Source organism: Pararge aegeria, chromosome 3 (assembly GCF_905163445.1).
Source record: "Pararge aegeria chromosome 3, ilParAegt1.1, whole genome shotgun sequence".
Taxonomy (NCBI): Eukaryota; Metazoa; Arthropoda; class Insecta; order Lepidoptera; family Nymphalidae; genus Pararge; species Pararge aegeria.
In genome coordinates this window covers 3,584,596-3,598,075 of record NC_053182.1, presented here as the reverse complement: position 1 = coordinate 3,598,075, position 13,480 = coordinate 3,584,596, and the positions used below count along the sequence as shown (strand labels likewise).

Genomic DNA, 13,480 nt, shown 5'->3' with positions numbered 1-13,480 from the left:
CCGATAATAATAAATCTATTTCTGTAATTTTGAGATGAGGGAACATTTTAATACGTAGTATAGGTAGGTAGTAGGTAGTTTAAGTTGTTTTATTAATTTATAGATGTTGTGTACATGATGAGGTTTGATGTGTTGATAATATGCATAATTTTTATAATATCGCGGAAATGTTAGTGGAATTTATGAAAGATTTTCCTAACATAAGAAACTTTAAATGTTCTGGTTTTTCACTATTATTTATCTTTAAACGCATATTTAGCGTTCGTGCATGTTCGGGTTATGTTCACAGGTTTGCTTGATTTTATTTGGATAGGTTATCAGTTATTTTGGATCTCAGCTTTTAAATCATTAAATGTAAAACTAATAGTATTGATTGTAATTTGCAGCTGCACCAACAAAACCACCAGCAACCTCCGTACCAACCTCAGCAACCTGAACCTGCGCAGCGAACTTGGAAGTCCCCCTCACCGCAACCACAACCTCAACCTCAGCCTCAGCCTCAGCCTCCGCCCGAACGAACATGGACGCCGCAAGGGTTTACGTTACACGAACGTACCGCGCCGCCCACGTTCCCTGTACACTACGCCGATAGGTACCAGAATGGTACAGAAAATACCCGCGAAACCCAAAACCACCTCAGCTACACTGTGATAAACCCTAATCAATACCCCATCGCTTCCCAGTCACCGCCCACACAAAGCCCCCGTCGGTCGAAAACGCCCCAAAGACAAGGCTCATTACCCGAAGTGAAAAGACTCGAACCAGTTGGATTACATCAACTACACAGTCCCGCGCCTCCAGATGACATGGAGCCTCAAAATATTTCCTTTATTGGCAATGCGGAAGATGACGCGCTGAGACAAGGCATCAACCGATTAAACATCTCCTCCGGTACGCGAACGTACCGCATCCCTTCCCCTACAAGACCCTCCCTGGGCAAAAACTCCTTCCAAAGACTCGAACAACGGGAAGAACCTAACGAAAAAGGCTTTTATATATCATTTGACAACGAGCAACCAAAAAGACCTAAACCACCGTTACGAGTGAAACGTGGTTCCCCGAGAAAAGAGCGAGCGGAATTTTCGAGTCCAGAGAGAAGTCCAGAAAGCACGTGGAGCGAACGCCTACCTGAAGAGCGCAGCAGCGAGCGGACGGAAGCGCCGCGCCCTGAAATGCGGAGGCAGTCCCCGCCTCGGGAACGACAGAGGCCGCCCAGTGCGGAACCCGCAGCACTGGTTATTGGCGAATTAAATCCCGACCCGGTAAGAGTTCTTTAAATGTTTCACTGTTAATATATTCTGTAAAAACATATCTTCTATTTAGGTTTTTTTTTTATTAGCTTTTCAAGGGAAACAAACAGTACTATTATAAATAAAAGTAATGCCGTATTTTTATATCACATAAACCAATGAAGTTTCCACAACTTAGTTATACATATAATACGATAAAATTAACCACTATTGATTAGGAATAAGTACCTACCGTACAGTATATGTTTGACCCTACTTCACGCTTTAACTAAGCAACCAATCGACTTGATTTTTGCAGTAGAGTTAGTTTAAACGACGGAGAGTCCTATCCCTAAGGGATTTGTAAATACCGTAGTACGCACGGACGAAGAAAGCAGGCTACAGCTAGTTCTTTAATAAAACAATGCTTCACAATTTTCCAGAACTCAGCGGAAGAAATGGAGCGCAAGAAAGAACGCATAATGCTCATGTCCCTACAACGACGGCAACGGGCCGACGAGGAGCGGGCGCGAGCCGAGGCCGCCGCCGCCGCCAGGAAAGCGCGGGACGAGGCCGAGGCGGAGATGAAGGCCGCAAGGAAAGAGGAACAAGCGAGACGAAGGCAGGCCATCCTTCACCAGTACAAGCTGAAGAAGGCGATGGAAGAAGCCGAAAGAGAGGTTAGTCAGAAAGGGGAGGATGGGTATTGAAATTGTATTAGGGCTATAACCACTTTATTCTGTAGACATTGAGAAAAACGGCAGTAGTTGTTCTACTAGAAAACGCAATAGATTTATTACGGGAATAAGTATCATCATTCAACTGGGGTAGATAAAATATAGGAATCATGCTATCGGATACGTACAATAGTGGGACCAAAAATAAATTCTGGGAGAATTATTATGACAGACCCAATTAAGTTCCAAAGGAACTTACAGTGCAGTACATACTACATCTATATAAGGAATTTAATTTTCACTATAGCCTTTTTTAACTGTAGCCTTCAAAGGCCAGTATTTATGCCGGTATTTGATTTAACCGGCAGACCTCAATGTTCATTACTTGCACATTTCAGGGTAAAGCTCTCGACAAAACGGAATACCTCGAGCTACTGAAAGGTGGTGGGGCTCCGCAAACGCCTGCACCAGCGGGGGGAGGTGCACGATTGCGGGGCAAAGTCCCCGCGCGAGCACGACCCAAAACCATACACGTGGACAGTGGAGCCCTACAGGCAGCCGAGGGTATGCTTGGGAGCAAGCAACCTTCCTCTACCAACCTTACCGGTTAGTGCTACGGGACACTACATTATCATCAATTAACACTAAACTTTGCTACCATTTATGACACTTTTTGAAATCAGTCTACTGAAGCCTTTAGTACTAGTTGGGACATCTCGAAAACAGTGATGGGGTTTCGTGATTACAAAAACCATTATACGGTACTGATTTTGACTCATGGAGACATATAAATATCTATAGAGTCGATAATATAAAAACTTAAACGTCAGAGCAAGGTATACAGCAGCCCAAACGTCACAAAAGACACTCTACAAAGCTAGCATGATCGGCTGATTTTAGATTGGTCACAATTTGTATGCAACTCAATGTATTGAAACACACGCAAAATCCAAAGGCTGTTGTACTAAATGTCGCAAACTTGGCGTTTATTTTTTTGGTTGCCCTTTAAAATGTGTGTACCTTTATCAATCGTCTTCAAGGAGAGGTTTGGATTTTTGGTTTATTTGTTCTGCACACATAATATTTTTAATGGTGAAACTAATTTGAATTTTTCCTTTTTATTTGATTTGCTTTGCCATATAAACTAAGAGATTTTGTTTGAAGATATGATAAATTACAGAAGTCATTTACCAAACTCTTCGAAGGACAAGAGAAAATCACTCAAAGTGGCTTAGTTAATGCTACTTTTTATACTTTTAAGTCCCAATATTAAAAGTTAAATTCCTCAAGCACTAAACATTTTGCAAAAAGGTTGAATTATTTAGTAGTCGTAAATTTTTTCTGATTATTATATTATATCTAAAAATAATGATTACCATGTTATTTTTTTAGTTTTGAACTACTGCTAAATAAATAATTAATTTCTAAATGTAATCCTTATAAATAAATAAATAAATAAATAAAAAACTAAACCTACTTACTATAACCACAGAATAGTGGAAAGGGCATTGTACGGTTTATTCGAGATGTGTTGGCATTATGTCCACCTATACAACAACTTTTAACCTTGAATGAGTGATGAAATTAAACATTTTCTATATTTATGAGCTATTCTATATTATTATTAAACACCAGAGAATTTTAATTTGCGGCTGTTTACTGTCCCGCTATAAGTGTGTGCTACATATAAAGTCAGCGAGAAGTCGATATAGGGTGCGCGTCCCATACTCGGGCATTGCATTTTGATGGCGACAAATCAGAATACAGTTGTCACCACCCCTACTTTTCGTACGAGTGTACGAGGCGATTAAGGAAATATTACGGAGAACGAGCATTAGCGCCACCTCTAGGCCCATCGTGCTGATTATGTGCAAACCATTCCGTTGGGAGAGGCCTTTAGTTCAGTAGTGGACTGTTCTATCCTTTTGATAGTGTTGCACGAACTCAATTTGGACCCCTTTATACCCTATAATATATACCCCCTAGTTTTAATCTCGCTTACGTAGTTTCCAGAATTGTTCTGGGTATTTTTGTTGGAATTGCCATATCGACTTATCGCGGACTATACACATATTCACGCGCCCGTATCGCGTAGTAACCGCTATAAAATTGTGATCGCACGGCGCGGTGTGCATGTGTGCGTGTAGGTGTGTATGTGAGTGTGTGCGCAGGCGGCACGATGCGACGGGACTACTATCGCGGCTCGCAGGACAATCTCGCCGAACGGGCTGCTTTGTATAGAGGTAAGTGCGCGCTTTTACCGCAATTTTCCCCTCGGCCGTTTATGACCTTGGGGTGATTGACAGGACAGGAGCAGTTTGAAAGTCTGGTTGAGCTTTTCACCCTAGACCGATTACGATGAAATGGAAATGCTTTGGAGTAAGAGATTGTATATTATATGACTATTACCATTTTACTCGAAACCTACACTTATACAAATGTGTAATGTGAATTGTTCAATATTTTGTTGTTTAAAGCTATTTTGCATGTTTATCTGTATTTTATACCTGCTATACTCAAAACTGGCCCCCACTCACCGCTAATGCAGCCGTCATCACAGATACATTTTATTCGCTAACAGGTATAACACGATAAGTGTGTTAGCATCCCGGGACCGCTAAGTCGTAATGGAAATGTAGATATAATAGACATCACATCCACGAACATACATTTAAGTATCGGGGAAGGTCAAAATTTTTGGAGGTATCCTCAATAGTCGCCAAGACTGTACCTCCACAAGTGAGTCGTTTTCTTATTCCATCAAACTCAATAACACCCGAATCCCAATAGAGGCAATGCCCATAAGACGAGATCGCTTCTAGTGTTTGGAAGAAACTGTCGGAATACTCTTGTTTTTGGAGGTGAAGCCTTAAGCTAATCGAGAAATATGATAAGAAACAAAGAAATAAAGAAATCTGAGTTACAAGTTATAACGTAAATAAATTTGAATTATGGCCGGTTTTTCAACCTGCAAAATACACAAAACATACGTTTATACTAACCGTAAACTACAATTGTCAGAAGGTGATTCAGTGTATTTGCTTTATTGCTATAATTTGCTATAATCCGCGAAAGGCTTTTTAAAAAAGTTTAGCAAATTAAGCTTAATGTTCGTAATATATCATGGATTGGACGAAGTAGTAACGCCTACTTGCATACAATAGAAGGTGATGAAACATTTCCTTAAAATAACAAAGGTACTTACTAATAACCAGATTCTCCAGTGGAAGATCGAGGTGGTATGTCGCCCAGCAGTGCTTCAAGCGGCGCACTAGGTCGACGGGGCTCCTGCAAAACGTCACGAGGTTAGCACCGCTACCTAATCCCCTCCCCCCCATATTTACCCTTTTAAACACCCTAATATCCTTAGTACCGCCGTTATCTAGATTAGTATACAATTAACGAGCTCTCAGACGTGGAGTAGCTTACGCATTGGATATCATCATAGCAAAATGGACCTTATGTCTCGTTTAACCACAAATATTGTATAAGACATTTTTCTTTTATAAATGCTCTGCCAAAAGCACTTGCTGCAGAAAAGTGGGTAAAATTGAGCGTTAAAGCTAATAACATAAGTTTCGTTTTACACTCCACGTTTCGATACTCGAAAACGACTACGCATACAAATCCCGTACTAAAGGTTTAGAACATATTTTTATGTTATTGTTTTATTTAAATGTATGAAAAAATTATCTTTCTGTCTCGGTTACACTCATGGTCATGCTGTAGCGAGAGGGTGACAGGGGTTTGGATTAGGACAATTGAACTGATAACGGCGGTGCTTATTCTACACGTATGATTTCCGGGTCAAAGTTGAAACACTTAAAATTTTTGCCGAAAATGCAGGCTTGATTTGACTGAAGCAAACTCAAAATGAAGCCAATCTTTTCTGCATAGAGAAATTGACGAGACAACAGCTCTGCAATCGTTCTAAAGCTCCGCTCCGTTTCCCATTTTTAATCCAGAATTCCGCCCTCGCTTTCTTACTTTATACTTCTTCAAGATGTCAGTTTGGCCTCCGAGCTGTTGCTACTAACCACGAGTGCTTTTGCGATTAGCTTTATTCCACTCGTAATTTAAGGAATTATATTTTATAAAAAATAATAATCAGCGATGTATAATTAATAATGTGAATTCGAGTGGAAAACTTCGGTAACTTATTTCGGATGAATTTCAATTATTAAAAAAACCGAAATACGTTATCGTGTTAATCACTGACCTCTGTTAAAACAATTGAACAGGCTGCTGTCACCTTTTTTTGTCTATGATTGACACCATTTTGGCGCTATAAGTTGTTATTCTATAGTACGACTTTCCGAGGAACTAAAATTTCTTAGAAACCATATTATATAAATACAAGTGTAGTGCTAAAGCTATAACTTTTTTTAGGGACAGCTGGTCTACTTTGTTAATAATAGAGGTCAGTGATGTTAATGAATTAATGTATTGTTGAGGACATTCAGATATCTATTCAAGAAGCAATATTTAACAATAAAATATATATTATACAATGTATGAATATATGATGTACAACGTGTAAATGAAAAGCGAAATATGCTTCACGGGCTTTACTGGAGCATAATGTAATGTCTCTGTGACTTATCTGTGAAACCGAAAACCTAATAGTTTTTGAGTAAAAGAAATGAGATACAGCACTAGCATTACATGCAAAATTAAAATCATATGACTTCTGGCACTTTTTTTGGATACGCGTCTCAAAGCGTAGGTACTATGCGTTTGGCGGTCTTTTATCTTCAATAGGGTTGTCATAACACTTGGAATGTTTTGAATTCGTTTGTATGGAAAAATAAATATGCTTGTTTTGATTTAATATTTTTACAGGGTGAATTCTTATGAAATATACTTATGCATCAAACAGTATTTCGTTGTTCCGTTACACGTTGTATTAACATTTTCCTACAGTCTTAGATATCTTCTTGTTTTCGAATATAAAACAATGCAGTTTATGGCAAGAATGCCGTAAACTGCATTGTGCTTTGACATGATTGTTTCAATATTTTTTTGAGTGAATGAAATATGTGTTCGATGATGCTCATTTGGCTCAGTTCCCCTAGTCGGTACAGCTTTTTTGATATTTATTTGTAGACGCTTTGACCCCTTTTATTTATATATAAGTAATTTTTTAAAGGATTTATTTTATATGTGTATTGGTTGATTACAGCATTGCATAGATTGGCTAGATACACTCCAAATGCAAAATCAAGCTTGACATTACCCCTTTTTTGTCGTATTAGTTAGTATGCAAACCTGAACTAAGACGACGGTGGTTTTTTCAAGTTGCTTTCTTCCAAATTACGAACCCCCTCTAGACCTTCCGCGCATTGTAAGAATTGGTTCCAGTAATTTGTATAGTACTATCATACATTGAAGTTTTGATCATTGTTAATGTGATATTTTATTCGCGATATGAGATTAATTTTGTTTGCTGTATACTATATCGTTGGACCGAGCGAGAGCCTGCTTGTGTGATGCATGCCTTGGTCGGACGCGGTCCGGTCGCATGTGCTGCCATGAGTCATGACATGTATAGGAAACATTTCAGAGCGCGTAAATGATGAACCGCAGTCGACACGTGGAAGGTCTAAATATTCCACTTACCAGAGTAACTTTAAGGCGGGGAGGAAATCTAGCTCTCTTATGAACTTGTGCGGTAAGACACGTTTAATACACACGATGTATCGGCTTGTCACGGTAGCCGGTGGCCGTAGTCGCTGCCCGCTTGTGGTGCGTTGGGTTCTTTAGTTTTCGTTGCAGCACGCAGGGGGATGTTGAAACACATCCATTGTGAATCATAAGAGTTGTTTTTTTTTTCGTTATCGTGTATCGTGTACAACATTTTTTAATATAAATTTCACAGTGGCAAAACGTTCAAAATTACAGATTATTCAAATTAACGGGAATGTTGAACTCTTTGATTATGATTGAAAAGAGTAACTTTTTGTCTTTTCAAGTTTCTTCGCTGGGATAAAACGTTAAGCACAAATTTAATTTCCTCTTTGAGAACAAAACCTTCTTCCTTCGTTAACAAACAGACTAAATTAGTCGGGCGTTTCGGCGAAAATAAAAGCAAGCATTTTTAATTATAATGCCAAAAGAAAATTTTGTATAGCCGTCTTAACATCATCAGATTCCTTTTAATATTTAACTATAATAATAGGGTGCAAAAATTAACTACCTAATTCTAATTCGAAGGTTTGTGTAATTATAATAAGGGTTTTGAATACAAAAAATTCTGAATTCCTCAAAACAACTTACCCGGACTCTCGGATGAAATATCCTTATAATAACTAAAACGTAACATCCCCCTGCTGCGAACTCTGTCTTGTGCACATTGAGCTTAATTTGGGTCGTAGATTATCCCATTCAAGCTACTATACGGTTGTGGTTTATTTCGGCAGGTAAATATATTTTTTTATTATTTATTTGATGCATGCATATTTATAATTTATATTATCTTTCTTGGTGTTGGTATGACATTGTTTTGTCTATTTATACAAAACGTAACGTTTTTTCACTGTACTTACTATACGTATAACAAAATATCTAAATAAGTAACTCTAGACTACAAACATATACATTGTATACTTTTTGATTCTGAAAATGTATTAAAACATTGTATGGAGTCCGTTCTCCGGCATAGTTTGGTCACTTTATATTGTCTTGAGCATCCGATTTATAAGTCTACTGAGCGACTCCCAAATCGGCGCTCACGATGTAAATCGGTTGATAAAGAATATGAGAATATATATGTAATAAATAATTTACGTCTGATAAATACATCATTTATGTATTTCAGAAATGCCTACTAGACACAAATTACTTTCACGTAAGAAACTTTTACTTTCGTTTACGAAAATTACTCTTTTTACGGTTTTTTTTTTTTCGTTATAATGTTCTTCCATTACAGAGTTTTTACTTCTCCTATCGATACACTTAAAAAATGTAGTTTACTAATTTTAAACATGTCCGTGTGCTTTTTTTACATAGAGGCCTTTGAATTTATTTTGCGGTAGTTATATTCAAATGTACACGTAAACAGCGCCCATCGCTTTGTAGGCGTTCAAAAACGCTTGGTGTCTTAGAACGTTGTAGATGTTGTTTATTTTTGTTTAACATCATGTTATAGGTTATCAAACGCTTTATGTATAAAATCCTTACAAATACTTCGTAAGAATTTTAGTTCGTTAGTTTAAGCTTTAAAGTATAGATGGATAAATAAGCGTTATACTTTATTTTTAGGGTTCCGTACATTTTAATTGATAAAGGGACCATTACAGAATCGCATTGTTGTCCGTCATTTTATCCCCTTTTTATCAAGTTTAGATAAATATCAAATACTAATAATTAAACTAGTCTTAAAATTGTTGTTGGTTATACTAAAAACACTGATTTCAGATTATAGAACGTTTAGTTTAACGCAATCAACAGATACTGTCTAAAATAACAACTCAATTACCCATCTTTGAATGCAAAAATTAAAAATTAATCCAAAAAAAATAATTTCATTAATTTAAATTAAAAAGGAGAAGTTATATTTCCGGTTAATTTAATACAAACTATGGAAAATGAAAGTTGGACGTTTAATTAAGTAAATATATCAATTTGGTATGTCTAAATGGTCCGGAACCTTCAGGGAATAAATCGAACTCTCATTCGATCGTATAATTTAAGTAGGGTTAGTTTGACAAAATAATTGTCACATGTAACTATTTCTACTCTAAAACTACTTGTATGCTAGTTTCAATAATAAATTTATTACTAACTGGGATACTAACACATGGTGTACGAAAAATCTATCTGATTAAGTCCTAAATCTCTTATCTACGTTGTCATAATAAACATGTCTTGTTACATTTGCACAGTGCTGTTTATGTTAACACGTTGTTTTAAGGTTAATTCGATATGTCATGTTTTGTATATCTAAAAACTTAATCCTTCTTTCAAGGTTAAGGTATTTCTACGTCACTTTGTTTATTACTTGGATAAATGAAGAAGTATGTTTAAATTATCCTAGAAGTAAATATTATATATTAATAAAAATAGTGCCATTAAAAACTTCATAATAATCGTTACTTAAACCACTCATTCAACGTAATTCGTTGCAAAATATATTCAATAAGTATTTGCTTAAAGTTCGAAAAGAATACGTTTTTTGTAGTTTATTCCAATAATGAGGATATACTGAAAGTTTCTGTAAAAGTCGTAAATCCGGGCCGCAGAAGCTGGTTGTTAAAGCATCGAGAGTTATAATTTGTAAATGGAATCCTATAACACGAAACTACCCTTTACCACGCCAGACTGGCCGACCGAGCAATAATAATACTTGAATACTACCAATAAAAACTTTACAAACATATTTTTATTTAAAATTCTGCTGTAGTCGATGCGTAGGATTACCTTAAAATCCTCGACAATATGGCAGAACAGGAGTTTACGGGCATAACTAAATTGATTAAGTGACGAAAGTAGGGAAGTAAAGTCAGAAGTTTCCGACAAAATGTGATCAGGATAGTATAAAGGTAGGTTGCGGAAGCCTTAAAGTCTTTGACAACTGATGAAAGAGAAACAAAATTACTTAAATGGAGAAGTTGGGTAGTGGTTGACGTGATTCGGTCCTGGGGTACGGTACGGTACGATACGGTATGGTACGTGGTACGGATGTGTATGAGACGAGTCCGACACGGTGTGGTGGTGTGCAGACTCGGGGCTGGGTCGTGCGACGCCGCCGCGCCGAGCCGCGTCGCCCGGCCTGAGGGCGCTGGCATCGCCTGCGTCGGGCCCCGGATCACTCCCGGGCGCCATCGGCAAAAGGCGCAACCACGACGACAACTCCGACGTGTCCTCCACGCATTCCTCCATCATGGACTACTCCGGTAAGTTGTCACTAGCCTCTTACTCTTAGGCATAGAACTTAGAACTGTCTTTTTGTTAGTAGAGACATGTTTATTTTTTTTTTTTAAATAAACACGTTTCTGTGAAAATTGAACCGTTGTGCTCCCAAAATTTTAGGGTACAATAAGAGAAAATTGGAAACGTTTAATATGCTAAGCTAGTAAAGTTTGTTAGGTTCCGCAAAAATAATAAATTATTATAAGATATGCATTCCTTGTAAAACTTAAATAGACAAAAAAAATTGTTATAACATCTGGAATAGAATGAATACTGTACCGTATTCAATGTTCCATTCCAATCCTCAGAAGTGGGATTATATTCAGTTAGAATTAACTACTGCGTACTACTTTTAAATTTTCGTGAAGAAAACACAGTTAAAACAAAACAACATCTGAAATAAGGTGAGCCTACAGTGTCACCTCGCAAATAAATAAAACTTACAAATTGAAGTATACCACGGAATGAGAGAGCTATTAAAAAAAAAAATACCTTTATTCCTATGACGTTTACCGGAATATTCACACGATTTATTTGTTCACCCAAAAGCGACCTATCGAGAACGACATAAAGGTTTAATTTAAACTTTACTACTCAGGTAGTTAGGTTCACGAGTTACTGCATTACGTATTGAACACATTGTCACGTAAAACCGCGGGGCCACGGCTTTTTATGTAGCGTCAGCAAACAAACGTATGAAGCAAGCCACAAAACACCGCCTGGCAACCTGTACCACTGTAAGATTATTTTCACGGTCAATCGCAACTAGGTCTTTATGTAATAAGCAAAGAGCGTTATCTTTGCTTATACTAGAAATCGTTGCAATCTCTAGTAGCCCTATAGTATCTATACACTGCAATGTCTGACTAAAAGAAACCTTATTTTAACTTCTTTAAAGATTTAATTTGTTTAGACTTAGTTTTCTAGTGGATCATTAAGAAACAAAAATGAGTAGTAAAGCATGAACGATTTTAAAATCAGAAGCATAAGGTTTATTTAACTTTGACATATAGTATTGTTTCGATATTCGATACCAGAGTGCACATGTAACATTAAGGTTACTGAGTTGTGCTTAGAAAAGTTGGTCGCATAACTTTTATAAGCGAAAGCCGTGCCCCCGCGGAGAACATACTATAAACCAACCTAGCGATGTCATGCCAACAACCTTGATAGATTTTATTTAAGGCATGGTTTGATACGAGTTTTTTTTGTTTTAATGATCTAACAGACACGTCTCTAGTGATAGTGTCCGCTTAACATTGCTTACTCACCGAGATTTGAATAACACTATAGCATTCCATCTATTGGGTAGTTGACAGTTGTTCCTTTGAAAATGTATTAAATAAGAATAAGCTATCGTGTATCTTTGTGTGTGTGTGAGTTTGTTGACGCTTTTATTTTATCAAGTATGTCTGTTAAAAACAAATAAACCGTTTTTTACAGCTATTTAATAAAGTATAAATAGTGAAAACATTGTCGTGAATATTTAAAACTATTGCAAAAAGAATCCCATTTTAATTTCAGAAATTTTTATGAATGAGCGCGTGTTGCGCACAAATCTCGGACTAAACTAAATTAACAAGTTTTAAAATGGTACTACCCCTTTTATTTTGTTATTTGTGGATACTCTAAGCACTATTTTTAAGAGATTTGTGTACAAATGAATTGGTTCCATTCTCTGGTTCTATTGTAACTAAATAATAGCTAAATTTAAATCAAATTATTTTACTTAAAGCATAGTTTTATTTGAATATTATATTTTTTATAACAACGTCAGCTGCCCAACTTGCATCCATCTCATGGAAAATGAATAACCACCTTGTACAACTAATATTTTAGATATACTTTCTATTAAAGTTACACCTTTAAATTAGATTACATTAGCAAAAGAAGCATTTAGTTATCGGTAATATAATGTTACACGTATACTACCGGCTGGCATAAAGTGATAATAAGTTTTAAAACTCTATAATGCTGTATAATGACCATATTCAATATATATACTATAGCGTTGTAGCCATGTTTTAACTCTGGTGCCATTTCATACACAAATATCTAAACTAAATTGATAGGACGGAAATAGTGTTCTCCTTTATCTGTCAATTTACAGATTAAAAAAAAATTGAATTTGCACCATTGATGACTCTTGCAAGTCGGCACACTTTCACAAACACACGCACAATTGAGCATTAAAAGCTTCAGTTACATTATAAATATAATACGCTTATTGTCTTACAATTCACATATTTACAAAATTATCGCTCCTAAAATAATGTCTTGCTTCATTACGCTAACTCGTCGCAGGTCCAAGGTTATATAAGCAGCCGACGACGAAGTCGAATCGAGGGATAATGTTGAACGCGGTGGAGTACTGTGTGTTCCCCGGCGCAGTCAACGCGGAGGCCAAGCGGCGGGTGTTGGAAGAGATCGCTCGGTCGGAGAGCAAGCACTTCCTTGTATTGTTCCGGGACGCGGGCTGTCAGTTCCGGGCGCTGTACAGCTATTGTCCGGACACGGACACCGTGGCGAAACTGTACGGGACGGGGCCTAAGCACGTCAATGATCGCATGTTCGACAAGTTTTTTAAGTAAGTATTACAGATATGTCCCGAAGCGGTGATAGCGTAGTTGGCTATCACCTTCGGCTTACCTTTCAGACCTATTC

At 37.2% G+C, this 13,480-nt stretch overlaps 1 protein-coding gene across 14 annotated transcripts in view; it reads left to right on the top strand.

Annotated features, from left to right (window-relative positions):
* LOC120637207 (patronin) overlaps positions 1-13,480 on the top strand; it is a 92,338-nt gene that overhangs the window by 73,752 nt on the left and 5,106 nt on the right. For 7 of the 14 annotated variants that reach the window (XM_039908914.1, XM_039908920.1, XM_039908918.1 and 4 more), the window contains 8 exons: positions 387-1,262; positions 1,673-1,909; positions 2,305-2,512; positions 4,078-4,149; positions 5,122-5,211; positions 7,458-7,577; positions 10,627-10,800; positions 13,121-13,403. In XM_039908914.1, the coding sequence (XP_039764848.1) occupies positions 387-1,262; positions 1,673-1,909; positions 2,305-2,512; positions 4,078-4,149; positions 5,122-5,211; positions 7,458-7,577; positions 10,627-10,800; positions 13,121-13,403 (2,060 nt within the window). The remainder of the gene's footprint in view (positions 1-386; positions 1,263-1,672; positions 1,910-2,304; positions 2,513-4,077; positions 4,150-5,121; positions 5,212-7,457; positions 7,578-10,626; positions 10,801-13,120; positions 13,404-13,480) is intronic. The other 7 variants (XM_039908911.1, XM_039908916.1, XM_039908919.1 and 4 more) reach the window with 7 other exon arrangements.